At 38.0% G+C, this 20060-nt stretch overlaps 1 protein-coding gene across 3 annotated transcripts in view; it reads right to left on the bottom strand.

Annotated features, from left to right (window-relative positions):
* Positions 1-14425: 14425 nt before the first annotated feature.
* CENPI (centromere protein I) overlaps positions 14426-20060 on the bottom strand; it is a 56757-nt gene continuing 51122 nt past the window's right edge. For all 3 annotated transcript variants that reach the window (XM_070606651.1, XM_070606650.1, XM_070606652.1), the window contains 2 exons: positions 16041-16082; positions 14426-15349 (listed from right to left, as the gene is read on the bottom strand). In XM_070606651.1, coding sequence (XP_070462752.1) covers positions 15248-15349; positions 16041-16082 — 144 coding nt within the window. In that variant the 3' untranslated portion in view covers positions 14426-15247. The remainder of the gene's footprint in view (positions 15350-16040; positions 16083-20060) is intronic.

The following is a 20060-nucleotide window of genomic DNA, read 5'->3' as shown; positions in this document are numbered from 1 at the left end:
TAACAAGAGAAAAAGAAGGTCATTATATAATGAGAAAGGGGTCAACTCATCAAGAAGATATAACAGGGGCTGGCCCTGTGGCTGAGTGGTTAAGTTCATGTGCTCTGCTTTGGCAGCCCAGGGTTTTGCTGGTTTGGATCCTGGGCGCAGACATGGCACCGCTTGTTGGGCTATGTTGAGGCAGTGTCCCACATGCCACAACTAGAAGGACCCACAACTAAAATATACAACTATGTACTTGAGGGATTTGAGGAGAAAAAGTAGAAAAAAAGAAGAAGATTGGCAACACTTGTTAGCTCAGGTGCCAATCTTTAAAAAAAAAAGAAGAAGATAAAACAATTGTAAATATATATGCACCTGAGACCAGAGCACCTAAATTTGCTAAGAAAATGCTAACAGATCATAGATCATTGGAACGGAATTGAAAGTCCACAAATAAACCCATACTTCTATAGCCAATTGATTTTTGACAAGGATGCCAAAACAACTCAATGGGAGAAATAGCCTTTAAAAAAAATGGTATTGGGGGGCCAGCCCAGTGGCACAGTAGTTAAGTTCGCATGTTCTGCTTCAGCAGCCCAGGGTTCACTGGTTTGGATCCTGGGGGCAGACATGACACCACTTGTCAAGCCATGTTGTGGCAGGCGTCCCACATATAAAGCAGAGGAAGATGGGCAAGGATGTTAGCTCAGGGCCAGTCTTCCTCAGCAAAAAGCAGAGGATTGGTGGCAGATGTCAGCTCAAGGCTAATCTTCCTCCAAAAAAAAAATGGTGTTGGGACAAATGTATATCCATGTAAAAGAATGACTTTGAACCTCTAACTCACACCGAATAGAAAAATTAACTCAAAATGGATAAAAATTTAAATATAAGAGCTTAGACTATAAAACCCTTACAGGGAAACATTGATGTAAATCTTCATGACCTTGTTTCTTAGATATGTTTCTTAACAGTTTCTTAGATATGATACCTAAAGCACAAGCAACCAACAAAAAAATAGCCTGGACTTCATGAAAATTTTAAAATTTTGTACACTAAAGGGCACTATCAAGAAGTGTAAAGGCAATCCACTATTTGCAAATCATATATTTGATAAGCATCTTGCACTCAGAAAATGTAAAGAAGTCTTAAAACAAAAGACAGGGGCCAGCCCCATGGCCGAGTGGTTAAGTTTGCGTGCTCTGCTTTGGTGGCCCAGGGTTTTGCCAGTTCGAACCCTGGGCGTGGACATGGCACTGCTCCTTAAGCCACGCTGAGGTCCCATCCCACATGCCACAACTAGAAGGACCCACAACTAAAAATACACAACTATGTACCAGGGGGCTTTGGGAGAAAAAGGAAAAAATAAAATCTTTAAAAAAATAAAAGACAAACAACCCAATTAAAAAATGGGCATAGGACTCAAATAGATGCTCAACATCATTAGTCATTAGGTAAATGAAAATGAAAGCTACGATGAGATACTACTTCATAGCCACTAGCATGGCTATAATTTGAAAAAATGAAAAATAACAAGTGTTAGTGAGGATGTGGAAAAAATGGAACCCTCACACATTGCTGATGGGAATGTAAAATGGTTGCAGACATCTTGCAAAACAGTTTGGTAGATCCTCAATAAGTTAAACATAGAATTACTATATGTGGGTAGGCCCAATTGCCGAGTGGTTAAGTTCAAGTACTCTGCTTCAGCATCCCAGGGTTTTACTGGTTCAGATCCTAGGTGTGGACCTAGCACCACTCATCAAGCCCTGGTGAGGCTGTGTCCCACATAGCAGAACTAGAAGGACCTACAACTAGAATATACAACTATGTACTGGGGGGCTTTGGGGAGAAAAAAAAAGAATTACCATATGACCCTGCAATTCTATTCCGAGGTATATACCCAAAAGAACTGAAACACAGGTGTTGAAATAAAAGTTTGTATATAAGAATGTTCATAGGAGCACTCTTCACAATAGCCAAAGGTAGAAAGAGCCCAAATGTCCATCAACTGATGAATGGATAACAAAATGTGTCAGACTCACACAATGGAATATTATACAGGCATAAAAAGGAATGAAGTACTGATAGATGTCGCATAATGTTGAAATCATCATGCTAAGTGAAAGAAGCCAGACACAAAAGGCCACATATTGTATGATTGCATTTATATGAAAACCCAGCATATCTAAATCCATAGAGACAGATTCAGACTGGTGGTTGCTGGGGCTGTGAGAAGAGGGGGAAATGAGGAGCAACTGCTCAATGAGTATAAGGTTTCCTTTTTGAGTGATGAAAAAGTTCTAGAACTAGATATTAGTGATGGTCACACAACTTTGTAAATGTACTTAATGCCACTGAATTGTACACTGTAAAATTGTTAAAATTGTAAATATTATGCTACAAGTATTTTACCAGAATAAGAAAAAAGTAGTAAATGTAAAATAGTCATCTTACCAAAACTAGCCTTAAAAAGTGCTAAATAATGGCATCAGCATCATGGCAAAGTGAACTTGCCTGGGATTCTCTCCCCTCCAACATACAATGAAAAGGGGCATCCATACTTCAACAGAGGACATCCTAACACAACACAAAAATGTTGGAGAGACACACAGACATATGATGGAGGCTGGAGAGGATGGAGCCCCACTTGGAGGAGCTGGAACGGAGTAAGAGAGAACTTTGCCCTCTCACCTAAAGACTGTGATCTGTGACCATGGGAGGCTCCATGAGGGAAGGAATGGAGAAGGGGATGCTCATTTGCAGGAACATCAAGGACTCCCTAGGGTACTTGCAGCCTAGAGGGAAGGCCTCTAACAGGGCGAAATCTTTCAAAGGGGATGACATCATTAAGCCAACACCTCAGGAGACCAGATAGTGAGAGCAGAGTGAGAAAACCTCAAGAGCATGCAAAAGAAAGCACACCTCCCCCTACCTGCCCCACACCCACTCCACTGCCTGGGATCTCAGCTGAAGGCAGAGGACTCAGAATATGCGGCTCTTGACCTTCACCCAGTGGTGATAGGTGGTAACTGCAATCAAATAATAGAATGTGTAAGAAATGACCCACCTCCTCTAGCAATATCAGACACTACATCAAATCTCCAGACCAGAGAGAAAACGACAAGTACCCAGAATTCTGTGCTGAGTACACAGAAATATGTGATCTAAATGACAAAGAATTCAAAATAGCTATCATCAAAAAACTCAACAAGGTAAAAGAGAATGTAGAGAAACAATTCAAGGAGTTCAGGAGCTTCTTCACAAAAGAGATGGAAACTATAAAGAAGCATCAATCAGAAATATTAGAGACGAAAGACACAATGGAAGAGATAAAAAAATATGGATTCACCGAATGCTTCAGTGGACATGATAGAGGACTATGTCAGCATAATTGAAGATAGACATGTTGAAATGCTCCAGATATAGGAGGAGACAGAACTAAGACCAAAAAGAAATTAAGAAAGTCTCAGAGAAACATCCAACTCAATGAGGAAATGCAACATAAGAACTATAGGTATTCAAGAAGAAGAAGAGAAGGAGAATGGAGCAGAAAGCTTGTTCAAAGAAATAATAGTGGAGAACTTCCCAAACCTAGGGAAAGAGAGGGAAATCTTTGTGGAAGAAACTTCCAGATCTCCTATATTTGTCAATGTAAAAAGGACCTACTGCAAGGCATATAGTAGTAAAACTGGCAAAAAAAGAATGACAAAGAAAGAATACTAAGGGAAGCAAGGCAGAAAAAAAAAGAACCTACAAAGGAACCCCATCAGGCTTTCAGCAGATTTCTCTGCAGAAACCTCACAAGCTGGGAAAGAATGGAATGACATATTCAAATCTTTAAAAGATAAAAATCTTCAGCCAAGAATACTCTATCCAGCAAAAATATCCTTCAAGTATGAAGAAGAAATAAAAACTTTCCCAAACAAACAAAAGCTAAGGGACTTGTAGCCACAAGACCCCCCCCCCCTACAAAAAATCCTCAAGAAGGCCCTCATACCTGAAAGAAAAGGGAGAAAGGAGTCACAAAACACAGAGTAAGGAGATAAATACATAGACAGAATAAGAACAGGATAGTAAATACTCAAGTATAGCATTAAGCTAAAGGGAAGGAAAACACCAAAAACAAAGATAATCCTGTCATTTTAACCACAAACTCACAACACAAGATGGAATAAGATGTGAGAAGAAGAACTTAGGACGGGAGGAGGAAAGGGACTGAATCGGTTTAGACTAAGGAAATAAGAGGCCATCAGAAAATGGACTATCTTATACATGAGAGTCTAAATACAAAACTCAGGGTAACCACTAAACAAAAAAGCAGAAGAGAAACACAAATAATAAATGAGGAGGAAACAAAGAAACACATCATAAAAATCCATATAATCCAATGGGTAGACCAAAACACACAGGACAAGAAACAAAGGAAATGCAGGAGAACCAGAAAACAAGTGATAAAATGGCAGCATTAAGCCCTCATACATCAATAATCACCCTAAACGTAAGTGGATTGAATTCTCCAATAAAAAGACACAAAATGGCGAAATGGATTAAAGAACAAGACTCAACAATATGCTGCCTCCAGGAAACACATCTCAGCTCCAATGACAAACACAGGCTCAGAGTGAAGGGATGAAAGACGATACTCCAAGCTAATAGAAAAGAAAAGAAAGCAGGTGTCACAATACTTATATCAGACAAAGTAGACTTCAAGATAAGACAGGTAAAAAGAGACAAAGAGGGGCAGTATGTAATGATCAAAGGGACACTCCATCAAGAGGAAATAACACTTATAAATATCTATGCAGTCAACACAGGAGCACCAAAGTTCATAAAGCACTATTAACAAACCAAAAAGAAGATATTAATAATAACACAATAGTAGTAGGGGACCTCAATACTCCACTCACATCAATGCATAGATCATCCAGGCAGAAAATCAACAAGGAAACAGTGGAATCAAATGAAAAGCTAAACGAGTTGGACTTAATAGACTATATAGAATACTCCATCCGAAAACAACAGAATACACATTCTTCTCAAGTGCGCATGGAATGTTCTCAAGGATAGACCATATGTTGGGAAACAAGGCAAGCCTCAATAATTTTAAGAAGATTGAAATAATAACAAGCATCATTTCCGATCACAATGCTGTGAAGCTAGAAATTAATTACACGAAAAAAGCTGAGAAAGGGACAAAGATGTGGAGACTAAACAACATGCTATTGAACAAGCAATGGGTCATTGAAGAAATTAAAGGAGAAATCAAAAAATATCTGGAGACAAATGAAAATGATAACATACCACACTAACTCATATGGGATGCAGCAAAATCCATATTAAGAGGGAAATTCATCGCAATACAGGCTCACCTTAACAAACAAGAAAAATCCCAAACAAGCAATCTCAAATTACACCTAAATAGAAAAAGAAGAACAAACAAAGCCCAAAGTCAGCAGGAGAGAAATAATAAAAATCAGAGCAGAAATAAACGCAATTGAAACAAAAGAGGCAGTAGAAATGATCAATGAAACAAAGAGCTGGTTCTTTGAGAAGATAAATAAAATTGACAAACCCCAAGCCAGATTTACAAAGAAAAAAAAGAGAAAGCTCACGTAAACAAAATTAGAAATGAAAGAGGAGAAATAACAAAAGACACCACAGAAATACAATGGATTATAAGAGAATACTATGAAAAACTATATACCAACAAAATGGATAGTCTAGAGGAAATGGATAAATTCTCAGACTCTTACAATCTCCCAAAGCTGAATCGAGAAGAAACAGACTATCTGAATAGACCAATCCCAAGGAAAGAGATTGAATCAGTAATCAAAAGCATCCCAAAGAATAGAACCCCAGGACCAGGCGGCTTTCCTGGGGAATTCTACCAAACTTTCATAGAGGATTTAATATCTATCCTTCTCAAGCTATTCCAAAAAATTAGGGAAGATAGAAATGGAATGCTTCCTAACACATTCTACGAGGCCAACATCACTCTGATATCAAAGCCTGACAAGGGCAACACAAAAAAGGAAAACTACAGGCCAATATCACTGATGAACATAGATGCAAAAATCCTCAACAAAATATTGGCAACCCGAATACAGCAATACATCAAAAAGATCATACATCATGATCAAGTGGGATTTATTCCCAGGACACAGGGATGATTCAACATCTGCAAATCAATCAATGTGATACACCACATCAACAAATTGAGGAATAAAAACCACATGATCATCTCAATAGACACAGAGAAAGCATTTGACAAGATCCAATAGCCACTTATGAAAAAACTCTTAACAAAATGGGGATAGAAGGAAATTACCTCAAGATAATAAAGGCCATATATGACAAACCCATAGCCAACATCATACTCAATGGGGAAAAACTGAATGCTATCCCTCTGAGAACAGGAACAAGACAAGGATGCCCACTATCACCACTATTATTCAACATAGTACTGGAGGTTTTGGCCAGAACAATTAGGCAAGAGGAAGGAATAAAAGGAATCCAAATAGGGAGTGAAGAAGTGAAACTCTCACTGTTTGCAGACGACATGATCTTATATATAGAAAACCCTAAAGAATCCATCAGAAAACTATTAGAAATAATTAACAACTACAGTAAATTTGTGGGGTACAAAATCAACTCACAAAAATTAGTTACATTTCTATACTCTAATAACGAACTTACAGAAAGAGAACTCAAGAATACAATTCCATTTACAATCACAAAAAATAGAATAAAGTACCTAGGAATAAATTTAATTAAGGAGGCGAAGGACTTATACAATGAAAGCTATAAGACATTATTGAAAGAAATAGATAATGACATAAAGAGATGGAAAGAGATTCCATGCACATGGACTGGAAGAATAAACATAGTTAAAATGTCCATACTACCCAAAGCAATCTACAGATTCAATGCAATACCAATCAGAATCCCAGTGACATTCTTCACAGAAATAGAGCAAAGAATCCTAAAATTCACATGGGGCAACCAAAGACCCCAAAGTGCTAAGGCAATCCTGAGAATAAAAGAACAAAGCTGGAGGCATCAAAATCCCTGACTTCAAAATGTACTACAAAGCCACAGTGATCAAAACAGCATGGTACTGGTACAAAAACAGGCACACAGATCAATGGTACAGAACTGAAAGCCCAGAAATAAAATCGCACATCTACGGACAGCTAATCTTTGACAAAGGTGCCAAGAACATACAATGCAGAAAAGACAGTGTCTTCAATAAATGGTGTTGGGAAAACTGAACAGCCACATGCAAAAGAATGAAAGTAGACCATTATCTCATGCCATACACAAAAATAAACTCAAAATGGATCAAAGACTTGAAGATAAGTCCCGAAACCATAAAATTCCTGGAAGATAATATAGGTAGTACACTCTTTGACATGGAACTTAAAAGGATCTTTTCGAATACCATGTCTTCTCAGACAAGGGAAACAAAAGAAAAAATAAACAAGTGGAAGTTCAGACTAATGAGCTTCTGCAAGGCAAAAGAAACCAAGATCAAAACAAAGAGACAACTCACCAATTGGGAGAAAATTTTTGTAAATCATGTATCTGACAAGGGGGTTAATCTCCCATTAATATCTAAGGAACTCACACAACTGAACAACAAAAAACAAACAGCCCAATCAAAAAATGGGCAGAAGATATGAACAGACATTTTTCCAAAGAAGATATACAGATGGCCAATAAACACATGAAAAGATGTTCAACATCACTAATCATCAGGAAAATGCAAATCAAAACTACACTAAGATACCACCTTATGCCTGTTAAAAAGACTATAATCACTAAGGCTAAAAATAACAAATGTTGGAGACAGTGTAGAGAGAAGGGAACCCTCATCCACTGCTGGTGGGAATGCAAACTGGTGCAGCCACTGGAAAACAGTATGGAGATTCCTCAAAAAACCAAAAATAGAAATACCATATGACCCAGCTATCCCACTACTGGGTATCTACCCAAACAACTTGAAATCAACAATCCAAAGTGACATATGTACCCCGATGTTCATCGCAGCACTATTCACAATCGCCGACACACGGAAACTATCCAAGTGTCCATCGACTGATGATTGGATAAAGAAGATGTGGTATATATATAGAATGGAATACTACTCAGTCAGAAAAAAGACAAATTCATCCCATCTGCAACAACATGGAAAGAGCTGGAGGGAATTATGCTAAGCGAAATAAGTCAGACTGAGAAAGACAAACATAGATGATTTCACTCATATGTGGAATATAAACAAGCACATGGACAAAGAAAACAGTTTAGTAGTTACCAGGGGAAGGGGGGTGGGGATGGGCACAGGGGGTGAAGGGTGCACTTATGTGGTGACAATCAAGAAATAATGCACAACCGAAACCTCACATTGATGTAAACTATTATGAACTCATTAAAAAAAGTGCTAAAGAAACCTAATAATACAAAAATATAAAATATGAAATGTTTAACAAATCAAAGTTAAGCCTATTCGTGGCAGAATAAGACAAAATGCTAAGAAAAAATTTAATGCTCATTAACGTCAAGGAAAAATCTGAGACGTAGGCTAAAAAGAGCTAATGTGGTTATTAGCCAATATGTCTACTCTTACGTAAATAGCTGATAGGGGCAGGGATTTTCAAGAAGTGTAGATCCCAGCAAGACAATTACTATCTGACCCCTAGAACCTAAGTCATAGGCCAAGAATCCTTAAGCTCTTTCCTTCAGCTCAATTCATTTCCAAACACAGGGGAAATGGCTCTTTAAAGTAGAGACGGGCAGAAAATCAGAAGAATTGTAGTCTAGCTCCCCATTCAGCTCAACACACTCATTTTCCTTACTCTAAGCTTTCTCTGCACTTATAGGGGCTAAGTTGAGAGGTCTAATTCTTACATCCTTGAGTTGGGTAAATGTTCAGCAGAGGGAGATGGTAGGTTATCCTAGATTCAGTAATAACATGGAATTCTAAACATGACTAAGATTTTTTTACACAGAGCATCTTAGAAACTGGGTTAAGTTTTTGAAATAAGCCTAATTTTTACAATTCTCACCTGGAATTAAATAGATTAATACTTTTTAAAATAATTAACCATATAAAACGTGAGTTTCCCAATTCTATTTAAAATACCATTCACTCCGGCTGTATCCTCATTCAGAACAGGAGAAATTAACTAAAGAATTTGTTAGAAATCTAATTGTGATTTATTTGTTTGAATACAGCCATTATAGCTATAATATTTTATATATTTTATTTTTGGTAGAAAAATATGCAAATGCCTCTAAAACTGATCAAAAACTTTTTTAAGAGAAATAATATTACAGTGATTTTTACCCACATACCATTTCATAATCTACTTACTTATCTGTATTTTAGAAAATTATTACAGTGTATCTGTTTTCCTTGCTGATCCTAAAATGTCTCAAATAAATATGTAAATCTGATATTCACCTTTAAAGATTCTTAAAAATACTTTTTAGCTGCACAATTACCACATACTATTCTCTTGGCATATTCCTAATTTCCTAGACTGGAAGAGGACAAGGTATAAGGTAGAAGAGAAGCTGGGGCCGGCCCTGTGGCCAAGTGGTTAAGTTTGCATGCTCCGTTTCGGTGGCCCAGGGTTTCACTGGTTTGGATCCTGGGTGCAGACATGGCACCGCTTGTCAGGCCATGCTGAGGCGGCGTCCCACGTAGCACAACCAGAGGCACTCACAACCAGAATATACAACTATGCACTGGGGGGCTTTGGGGAGAAGAATTTAAAAAAAATTTTTAAAGTTAAAAAAAAAGAAGAGAAGTAAATAATGATTTTATGATAATAATTTTTCTAAATTTGTTATTATACAGTTAAGATATTCATTATGCAAACACAAGATCTTTAAGATTACTCATCTCATCCTTTTCCAAAGCAGGACTTAAAATAGTCCTTACAAGTTTTTTTTAACAGCTTTAGTGATATAATTTAATAACACAAAATGCACCCATTTAAAATGAAATTCAGTGGTTTTTATTATATTTACAGAGCTTGGAACACTTTCATCATCTTAAAAAGAAACTTCCTACCTTAGCTGTCACTCCCTGTCTTAGTCTGTTGGGACTGCTGTAACAGAATACCATAGATTGGGTAGCACATAAACAACAGAAACTTATTTCTCACAGTTCTGGAGGCCGGGAAGTACAAGATCAAGGCGCTGGCAGATTCAGCATCTGGTGAGGGTCCGCTTAATGGTTCACAGACAGCCATTGTCTTGCTATAACCTCACCTGATGAAAGGGGCAAGGGAGCTCTCCGGGGCCTCTTTTATAAGGGCACTCATCCCATTCACAAGGGCTCCACTCTCATGACTTAATCACCTCCCAAAGGCTCCACCTCCAAATACCATCACATTGGGGATTAGCTTTCAACACATGAATTTTGGGGGGACACGAACTTTCAGTCTATAGTACCTCCCATTATCCGCCACCCTATCCCCATCAGCCTTAGATACCCGCTTTCTACTTTGTCTTTATAGATTTGCCTATTGTGAACATTTTCATATAAATGGACGCATACAATATGTGCTCTTTTGTGTCTGGCTTATTTCACTTCCCATAATGTTTTTGAGGTTTGTCCATATTATAATATGTATCACTTCATCATTCCTTTTTTGTTTTTTTGCCAAACGGTATTCCATTATATGGAAATAGTATATTTCATTTTTCATTCATCAGCCGCATATTGGGTTAGTTCCACTTTTTGGCTATTATGAATAGTGCTGCCATGAACATCTGTGCACAAGTTTTTCTAAGGACATGTTTTCATTTCTCTTGGGTATATACCCAGGAGTAGAATTGCTCAGTCATATGGTATTTCTATATTTAAATTTTTGAGGGACTGCAAATTGTATTCCAAAGCAGTTACATCATTTATAGTCCAGTCAGCAATGTATGAGTGTTTCAATTTCTTCACATCCTCTCTTGTTGTCTTTTTTATTATAGCCATCCTAATGGGTGTGAAGTGGTAGCTCATTGTGGTTTTGAATTGAATTTACCTAATGACTAATGACATTGAGCATCTTTTCATGTTTTTATTATCCATTCACACACCTTTCTGGGGAGAAATATCTATTTGGATCCTTTGCCTTTGTTGAGTTGTATGTTCTTTATATACTCTAGATACAGGATGCTTATCAGATATATGATTTGCAAACATTTTCTCCCATTCTGTGCATTTTCTATTCACTTTCTTGATGGTCTTGTTTGAAGCACAAAATTTCTAATTTTGAAGTTCAATTCATGAATTTTTTATTGTTTCTGCTTCCATTGTCATATGTACAAAATCACTGGCTAACTCAAGGTCACGAAGATTTACTCCTATGGTTTGTCTAGGAGTTTTTAAAGTTTTAGGTATTACATTTAGGTTTTTGATCCATTTTGAGTTAATTTCTGTATATGATGTGATATAGGGGTCCAACCAGATTCTTTTGCATGGGGATATTCAGTTGTCCCAGCACCACTTTCTGAAAAGACTATTCTTTCCCCATTGAACTGCCTTGGCATCCTTGTTGAACATCGAATTCACCCTAGATGAATGGATTTATTTCTGGACTCAGTTCTATTCCACTAACTATATGTATCCTAGTGCCAATGCAACACTGTCTTGATTATTGTAGCGTTGTAGTAAACTTTAAAATCAGGAAATGTAAGGCCTCCAACATTGTTTTTTTTCAGTATTGTTTTGGTTATTCATGGCCCCTTGCATTTCCATTTGAGTTTTAGGATCAGCTTGTCAATGTCTGCAAAATGCCAGCTGGGGTTTTGATAGAGATTACATTGAAACCATGGATGAGTTTGGGGAGTATTGCTATCTTAACAATATTGTCTTCTGATCTATGAACATGGGATGTCTTTGCATTTATTAGATGTGTTTTCACTTTGTTTAAACAATGTTTTGATATGGTGTATTACATTGACGTTAAATCAACCTTTTATTACTGGGATAAATCCCCATCGATCAGGGAGTAGAATCCTTCTTATGTTGTTGGATTTGATTTGCTAACACCTTCGGCTTCTTGAATGTGTAGTTTGTTTTTCATCAAATTTGGGGCATTATCAGTCATTATTTCTTCAAATATTTTTTCTGTCCCTTTATCTCCTCCTCTGGTATACCCATCATGAGTGTGTTTGTGTGCTTGATGGTACCACATTTCTCTAAGGCTCCAATCATTTTTCTTCACTTTTCAAGTCCAGAATTTCCATTTGTGGTGCGTATGCATTCTATCCTTTACTGATATTTTTTGAAGTCATCACATATTCCTTTATTTCAACATGGTTTCTTTAAGCTCTTTGAACATATTTATAATAGCTGCTTTGAAGTCCTCGTCCACCAAGTTCAACATCTGATCCCCTTCGAAAGCAATTTCTACTTTTTCTCCTGCGTATGGGTCACACATCCCTGTGTCTTTGTATGTCTCATAACTTTGTATTCATCTGAACAGTTTAAGTAATATATGGTAGCAGCTCTGCATACCGACTGTCCCTGCTCCAGGGTTGGTTGCTGTTGTTTAGTAATTTGGCTGGACTAATTCCATGAAGTCTGTTCCCGAACAGTGTGCAGTTCCTAATTTCCCTGTTTGGATTTTTTTCTTGTTTTATCTTTAAATCTGGCTTCCTAAGGGTTATCCCCGGGTCAGTACAGTTCAGCAGTCAGCCACTGATTGAACAGAGTTGTGCTTAAGCCCCCAAGCCAGTAAGGTTTGAATTTTTGCTGTTTAATCTGTGTGGCTTGGAGACTGCTTTCACACTTCAGGGAGTTTACAAAGCTTGTCCCATATTTAGTCAAGGACTAATAGTAAAGCAGCTTCCCCCTCAGTTGCTCCTGAGAGAGTGTGGCCTTAGGTATGTGCACAATCTTCCATATCACCAGGCCTCGTTTGCTGTTTCTTTCTCTGATCTCCCTGTTAAACTTCTGGCTCGTCTGCCTCTCTTGGTATCTATCATGCCATGCTTTTGGCCTCAACTGTTAGCTGATTTTTATTTTGGACAATTCCTTGACAGCATAAATCGTTCCACAATCCAAATAAAGTCAGGCCCCTCAGCAGGGCCAGGGTGCTGCCAGTCTTTGAGGTTTTCTCTGACGTCCTCCCTGGCAGAACTTCTGGATTCTGGATGCGTATCTGGGGGAGATGGGAGCTGCCACTTACTGCCAGGCCAGCTAGAATACGTCTTCTGCAACACCGAGTTGGGTGGGGAAACGGGTGTAGCCTCGAGCTCAGATGTTACAGCCTCCTACTACTATTACTGAGTTCTGGAGATTTTGAATAAATTGTTCACAATTTGTTGTAAATCCTTTTATCATTCTCCAGAGACTCTGAATGATTGTCTTTGCTAATTTTGCCAGTCCCAACTTGTACCCTGAATGCTATATTTGGATTATCCAACTGCCTACTCAGCATCTTCAAACTACCACGGCCGAAACAGAACCCCTGATTCCACATGTCTCCAAATCTGTTCTTCTTCCAGTATGCCTCTTCTCTGCATCCCAGAATTCACTCAGTTGCTCAGTCAAAAACCTAAGAGTCATCCTTTACCCCTCTCTTTCCCTCTGCTTATATCCAAGCTGTCAGTATATCCTATCTTCCCCCCACTTTAGAGTAGAGCCCGAATCCAATATCTAACCACCTCCTTCTCATCAACCACCTAGTCTAAGACTCTTGCCTGGAACACTGTAATACCTTAACTGGTCTCTCTGTTTTCACCCTCAGTCCTCTTCAGTCTAACTTTCACACCACAGCTCCATACAGGTAAGTCAAATTATGTTACTCTTTTGCTCTTAATCCTTCTAATGGTTTCCCATTACATATCCAGACCAGGCTATAAGAACCTTCATAAACTACTCCCTGGCTTTTTCCTCTATTTCATTTCTTATCATTCTTCTCCCTTAATCACTATGTTGTAATCTTACTGGCCTTTCTGCTATTCCTCAATCATGCCAAGTAAGTTAACATTTTTAAGCCTTTTCACTTGCCTTTACCTCAGAATGCTTTAGCTCAGAATGCTCTTTCCCCATTCACAAGGCTCATACATTTATTTCATTAGGGCCTCTGCACATGTCACCTTTTCAAACAGGCCTTCCCTAACCACCTTATTTAAAATAGCAACCCTCTTAACGTTGTCCTTATTCCTTGCTTTTTCTTTATAGCACCTGATATTATGTATTTATTTGCATTTTTATTGTCTTCTCCAGTGGGATGTAGTAAATTCCACAAAGCAGACACTTTGTCTTGGTCGCAGTTGTATAATCAGCACACAGACGAATACCTGGCACATCATAAGCTCAAAAACCAGTCTGAACACTATCCAATAACACTTCAGGGTTTTGTTTTGCTTTAAAAGAGAAAAGAAAGAACCACAAGATGTGCCCTTAAAAACAAAAATAAACACAGCTTGATTTCTCTCAAATGATATGAATTTTATTAAAAGGGAGGGAGAGTTATTCAGTAGCACTGAAGCAAAATTTTATAGTAAATTTTCAGCAAGACATTCTAGCTATTATTAAAACTTTAAAAAGCTTCAGAATTATCCCTGAAAATAAAGTTGCAGTTAGTTTACTTGGGCCTGAACACTTGAAAATGGATATATACACATAAACACACGCACACACACCAAATAGAGCAGTTTCATGAAATCAAACTGATATAAACAAGAACGTCTTGATTATCCCACAATCCTCTCCCCTTCCTTTTCTCATCAAATTGCTACCAATGAAGGCCCAAGAAGCTATCAACTACTTAGAGCCAGCTTTTAGAGTTAGCAATGTTGCCTCATGTTAACTTGGTGCAGGTGCTGTTGTTCACAATAAGAAAAATGGCAATATCCACGGAGGTTTCGTAGAGGCAGCAGGGCATTTTGCACAAGCATGTCTATGGCTTAACTACCACTGTATATTACCTGCTCTCTTCCAACAATGCAGCTCACAGTTCACAAGACCATGAAAAATCCCACGGATGTTTCTCTTTACATGTAATTTGGTGGAAGGTAGAGCCTGATGATAAAGTTACTAATGGGTTAAAGAATCTAGATCCTGAAAAACAGTTAGCCACACCAAGGCTCTCCTGAGCCACAGACATAAGGTCAGTCCAAGCACTCTCTGAGGATGCCAGTCTGCTGGTGAAAAGAATATGGAAACTCAAGTTGGCCTTTCTAGCAACAAGGAAGGAATTTAGTCCCGGATGCTTCATGAAATGTTGATCATGTGGTTTATGCTCTCTGATCAGGGGACAGAAGAACGATGAATACTACTTCTTATGAAAAGCTTCAGGCCTTGAAACCCCTCTGAAAATAAATAGTCCAAATACCAGTTCCATTTCTTTCCCTGCAGGCACAAAAAAGGGGAAAATTACTTATCAAATATTTACTAAGCTTAGTCTCTACCTCTTCTTTACCTAGGAAAAGTTCCCAGCATCCTGGATGCACATAGCCGGAGTTAGCTCAGAGAAGCCAGGTTCATAACTGGAACTCAGCCACTAAGCAACATTCAAACCAGAAAGTGCTCAAAGTTTAAGGGCTAAACATTCCTCTTAGTGGCAAAAAACATTTAGCTGTTCAACTTAACAAGTACTGTGAAATGAAAATGGGTCATCATTCCCACACCCTAGGAATTTAACATTTAAAATAGATAATGCAGAAGCAGACATTATTATATTACTGCCTGTATTACGTATGTACCCCAGCAGAGTTTCTATAGTGAGACCATTGTGTTGAGTTTTGTGAAATCAGCCTCATTACAGTCACACTTTGAATACGCGCAACTGTACTATAAAATGAGAGGCACAGTCACAACAGCAAGAGTCAAACTGAATAGTGAGAGAAGACTGCAGAGGGTATGTGCCAATACATTCACAAAACGTCACCGGAAGGAATTCAGAAGGAAAACGCTTCATTTTGACTCTGTGGAGGCAGCAGACTTAAGATTTGGGGAAAAGTAAAGGTATAAATTCTTGTGATGAAATGAAGCTGCATGAAATCCCTAAACATGATGAAAATAAATAAATAAATGTATTTACCCGAATAGAGCTCAGGTTTACTGTCCTTTCTTCTGGCCATTCCTTAAAAAAACAAAAACAAAAACAGGAAGTGGAGAGAGATGAGGACGGAAATATTTGGCCTATTATCTACTTAGATATTGCAGATCTCTAAAACATCTGCAAAATTTAGCGGAAAATTAAGACGGCTCTTCGCTGCCTGATTCATTTGCTACATTCTCTTCCTACCATCATTCTTGGATCACTTTGGAATTAACCTCCACTATAACCTTCCATATTTCTCCCTAGAAGCACAAACAGAAGGAAAATAAAATCACAGTGGATAACGTGAACACCATTTTGCTAACCGATGGCCTCATTTTTTTGTTCTGTACTTAGCCACTGGGGTGGGGATGGAAGATGTTCGAGAAGGCTTCTTCTGAGGAATATGATACTCGAATTGAGTCTTGAAGGATGAGGAGGAAATCTGATGAGGGAGTCTGTGTACACAGTGGATTCAATGAAACTCTAACTCTTTATGAAAACTCAGACCTAGGTGGTTCCGTTTATCCCCTGGATAATTTCTATCATCTACTGTTTTTCATTGAAAAGCCATCAATTCTAGCAAACAACATTTTTTACATATCACTAAGAAAAAATTGTTTACTAACCTATGTATAACACAATGTCTTTTTAACACTTCAAACTTATTTTATAATGATTGAAAGTTTTAGATGTAGACAGATTTTGATCATATATCACTTTTATAAACATGAAATGGTAAACATAAACAAAATGAAGTGGTGAAAGTATTTCTAAAACTCCACATTCAGAGTCTAACTCTTCTGAATTACTTTTCTACTCAAGAGTTGTGGATATCTATGTTTTTTTCACACAATATCCTCTGTGCCAGAGTGTTGATGCTGCAGCATTTCCTAGAAGAATTACAAACTACTGGTGCTGGGGTCTCAATTATGTAAAGCTAACCTACTTTTGGCTCCTGCCTCAAGGAAAGTCTGTAACACATATGTGTCACCACTTCCCTCCCTTCTTTCCCCAAGTCATTTGGGTTTTGGGGCTTAAAATAGTGCTCCAATATTGTCTCCAATTTTTTTCCCCGAAGCTGCTGACATCCATTCTGCAAGGTCTGATTCTGGCAATCTGCCTGTGCACGCTCAAAAATAGCAAATGGCAACTATCTCATGATTGCTGCCTGGCTGACAGCGATCACGAGATGCATCCTTATCTTGAGAAGTTAAAAAGCAAAAAAAAAAAAAAAAAAAAAAATCTGTGTTTTGGAACTGAAAAATACGGTCCATGCTGATGAATTCCATATTTATTTCTCTAGTTCCAACCTCTCTCCTACGCCAAGCGTCTATTACAAACTGCCTATTTACACTTCTTCTCGGATGGCTAACAGGCATCTCAAACTTAAGTAGGTCAAAACAGAACTTGATTCCCAACTTGCCCTCTCAAAAAACCAAAATAACCTCTCTTGCTCTTTCATCAGTATTTCTCTTATTAATAAACGGACCCACCATCAACCCAGTTGCTCAATTCAAAAAACTCAAAAGTCCTTGTCTCATTCCCACATCTAATCAAGCCATCATCAAGTCCTGCCTGTTCTATCTCAAATCAGTCCACTTCTATCCATCTCCACCACCACCATGTGTATACAAATCACTATCTATATCCTTGTCTAGACTCAGCAATAACCTCCTAATTGCTGCTCCTGCTTCTACTTAGACCTCCTCTCATAACCCCAATCTCTGCAAAAAAGCCAAAGTGGTCTCTACGAAACACCAACCTAGACTGTACTATAACCCTGCTCGAAAATCATTTGTTTCCCAATGCTCTCCTAACAGACCTGTAAGATAGACGACCCTTGCATTATCTCCAGCCTTATTTCATTCCATCCTCCCTTAAGCTCTAAGCCACAGTGACCTTTCTTTTTCACTTGAATCCCTTGAGCCATTGTACCATTCCCACTGCCTGGAACGCTCTTCTTCCAGCTATTCATAGGCTGCCTTATTCTCATCTTTTAGAAGAAATCTCAGATAAAATGTCACCTCCTCAAAAAGGCCTTCCTTGAACAGCCACCCCTGACAACTCTCCTGTCACTCTCTCTCTCACCTCACCCTGTATATATCCTTCATAGCACTTCTCAGAACTTAAAATTATCGTGTCTACTTATTTCATTACTTGTTTATTGTTTTTTCTCATTAGAATATAAATTCCATTTGGGCAGAGATGGTATCTATCTTCTTAAGTACTGTATTCCCAGTGCCAGAAGTATAGTGGACACAAATAAATGTGTGTTGAATAAATAAAGAAAGAAACAACTAGTTATTAATTCAAAGGTAATTTATGGTAAGAAAACTTAGAGCTTCAGAATTTCCTGAAATGTAGGCTCCACAAATGTTCAAAATATTTCAACTCATTAAAGTGAACTGAGCTTTTTGATACTGAGAGCTGATTGGCCAAATTAAATTGAATAAATTATCTCTAAAAGTCTGGCTAATCTGAAATATTTACACTGTGATAATTCAGTAAAATAAAATTGTTAGAATTAAATCATACCACCATGGCATCAGAGGTTATTTTTACCATCTCAAGGGTAAGAGACTTAGATAGTGAGCAGTTAGCTGGCGACGAGGGCTCCAAAGGCACTCTTTTAAAAGACAGATTGACATTAAAGCCTAGTATTTTCAGAACCATATAGAAACATCATCATTACAAAAATGGTAGTTTCACATTTTGCCAAATGTGCTCTATGCTGTTGGAATTTAATCTTCCAGAACTGACTTTCCTTAAACATTTTAGAAACTATTTTCTGATTTAAAAGAATATATCAATTCCTGACCTCCAAAACAAGTTTGTTTACCTATATCCAAACTGATAACATTTGCTACTTCAATTATACTCTATTTATGATCCGTTACATACTTTTCCAAATAAGAACTGGATGCAACTGTATTGACAGGGTATGGAGAAATGGACACTCATTCACTGTTAGCAGTAATGTAAACTCGCATAAATTCTGCTGGAGGCAACTTGACAATACCGAACAAAAGTAAAAAGATATACCCTTTGAAAGCAATTGTATCGAACAGACACACTTGCATATGTATGAAATGATGTATATACTTCAAGAACATTCATTAGAGAATAATTAAAAACAAGATTAGAAACAACTTAAATGCTCAACTTGTAACTTATATGCTTAAACTTACTTAAATCCATACAATGGAATACTATGGAGACATAAAAAAGAATGAGGCTATGTAGAAATGTGAAACAAAAGCCAAGATATTAAGTCAAAAAATCAAGAGGCAGAAAAATGTGTATAGTGCACAGTACTGATAAAGATCATTTACACAGAAATGTACAGTATGTCTCTGGAAGGATAGTCAAGAAACTGAGAGTGGTTGCTTAAAGAAACAAGTGTCCACATGGAGTTCCACTTCCAGGATGAGATCCTGAGGAGTTCTGTGGACCAGTCCCCAGTAAAATGCACAAAGTTGGCAAAAATTATTTTTAAAAACCCAGCATTTAAAGCCTCTGGAAATTGTCCTAAGGGTATATAGCAAATATAAAAATATTTACTCAAGAAAATCTACTAAAATTCTGTAAGAACAGCAAGTGTCTAAGGCACGTGAGCCATGACTTCTCTTTCTTAGCAAGTGCGGCTTGAGAGGTCAGGACTATAAAAGCTTACATTAAAAATGCAGGAAGATCTCAATCCAATAATCTCACAAACTGCCTTGGTTTTTTCTTCTTCTTCTCCTCCTCAAAGCCCCCAGTACCTAGTTGTATATTTTTAGTTGTAGGAACTTCTGGTTGTGCTATGTGGGACACCACCACAGCATGGCTTGATGAGTGGTGCCATGTCCGCATGCAGGATCCAAACCAGGGAAACCCCGGGCTGCTGAAGCAGAATGCGAACTTAACCACTCGGCCACGGGGCCGGCCCCAAACCTACTGTCTTCAGAAACTAGACACAGGAGAGCAAATTAACCCAAAGGAAGAAGACAGTAAAATAATAAAGATTACAGCAGAAAT

This window comes from Equus przewalskii, chromosome X, assembly GCF_037783145.1.
Source record: "Equus przewalskii isolate Varuska chromosome X, EquPr2, whole genome shotgun sequence".
Lineage (NCBI taxonomy): Eukaryota > Metazoa > Chordata > Mammalia > Perissodactyla > Equidae > Equus > Equus przewalskii.
This window is presented reverse-complemented; position numbering and strand designations above follow the sequence as displayed.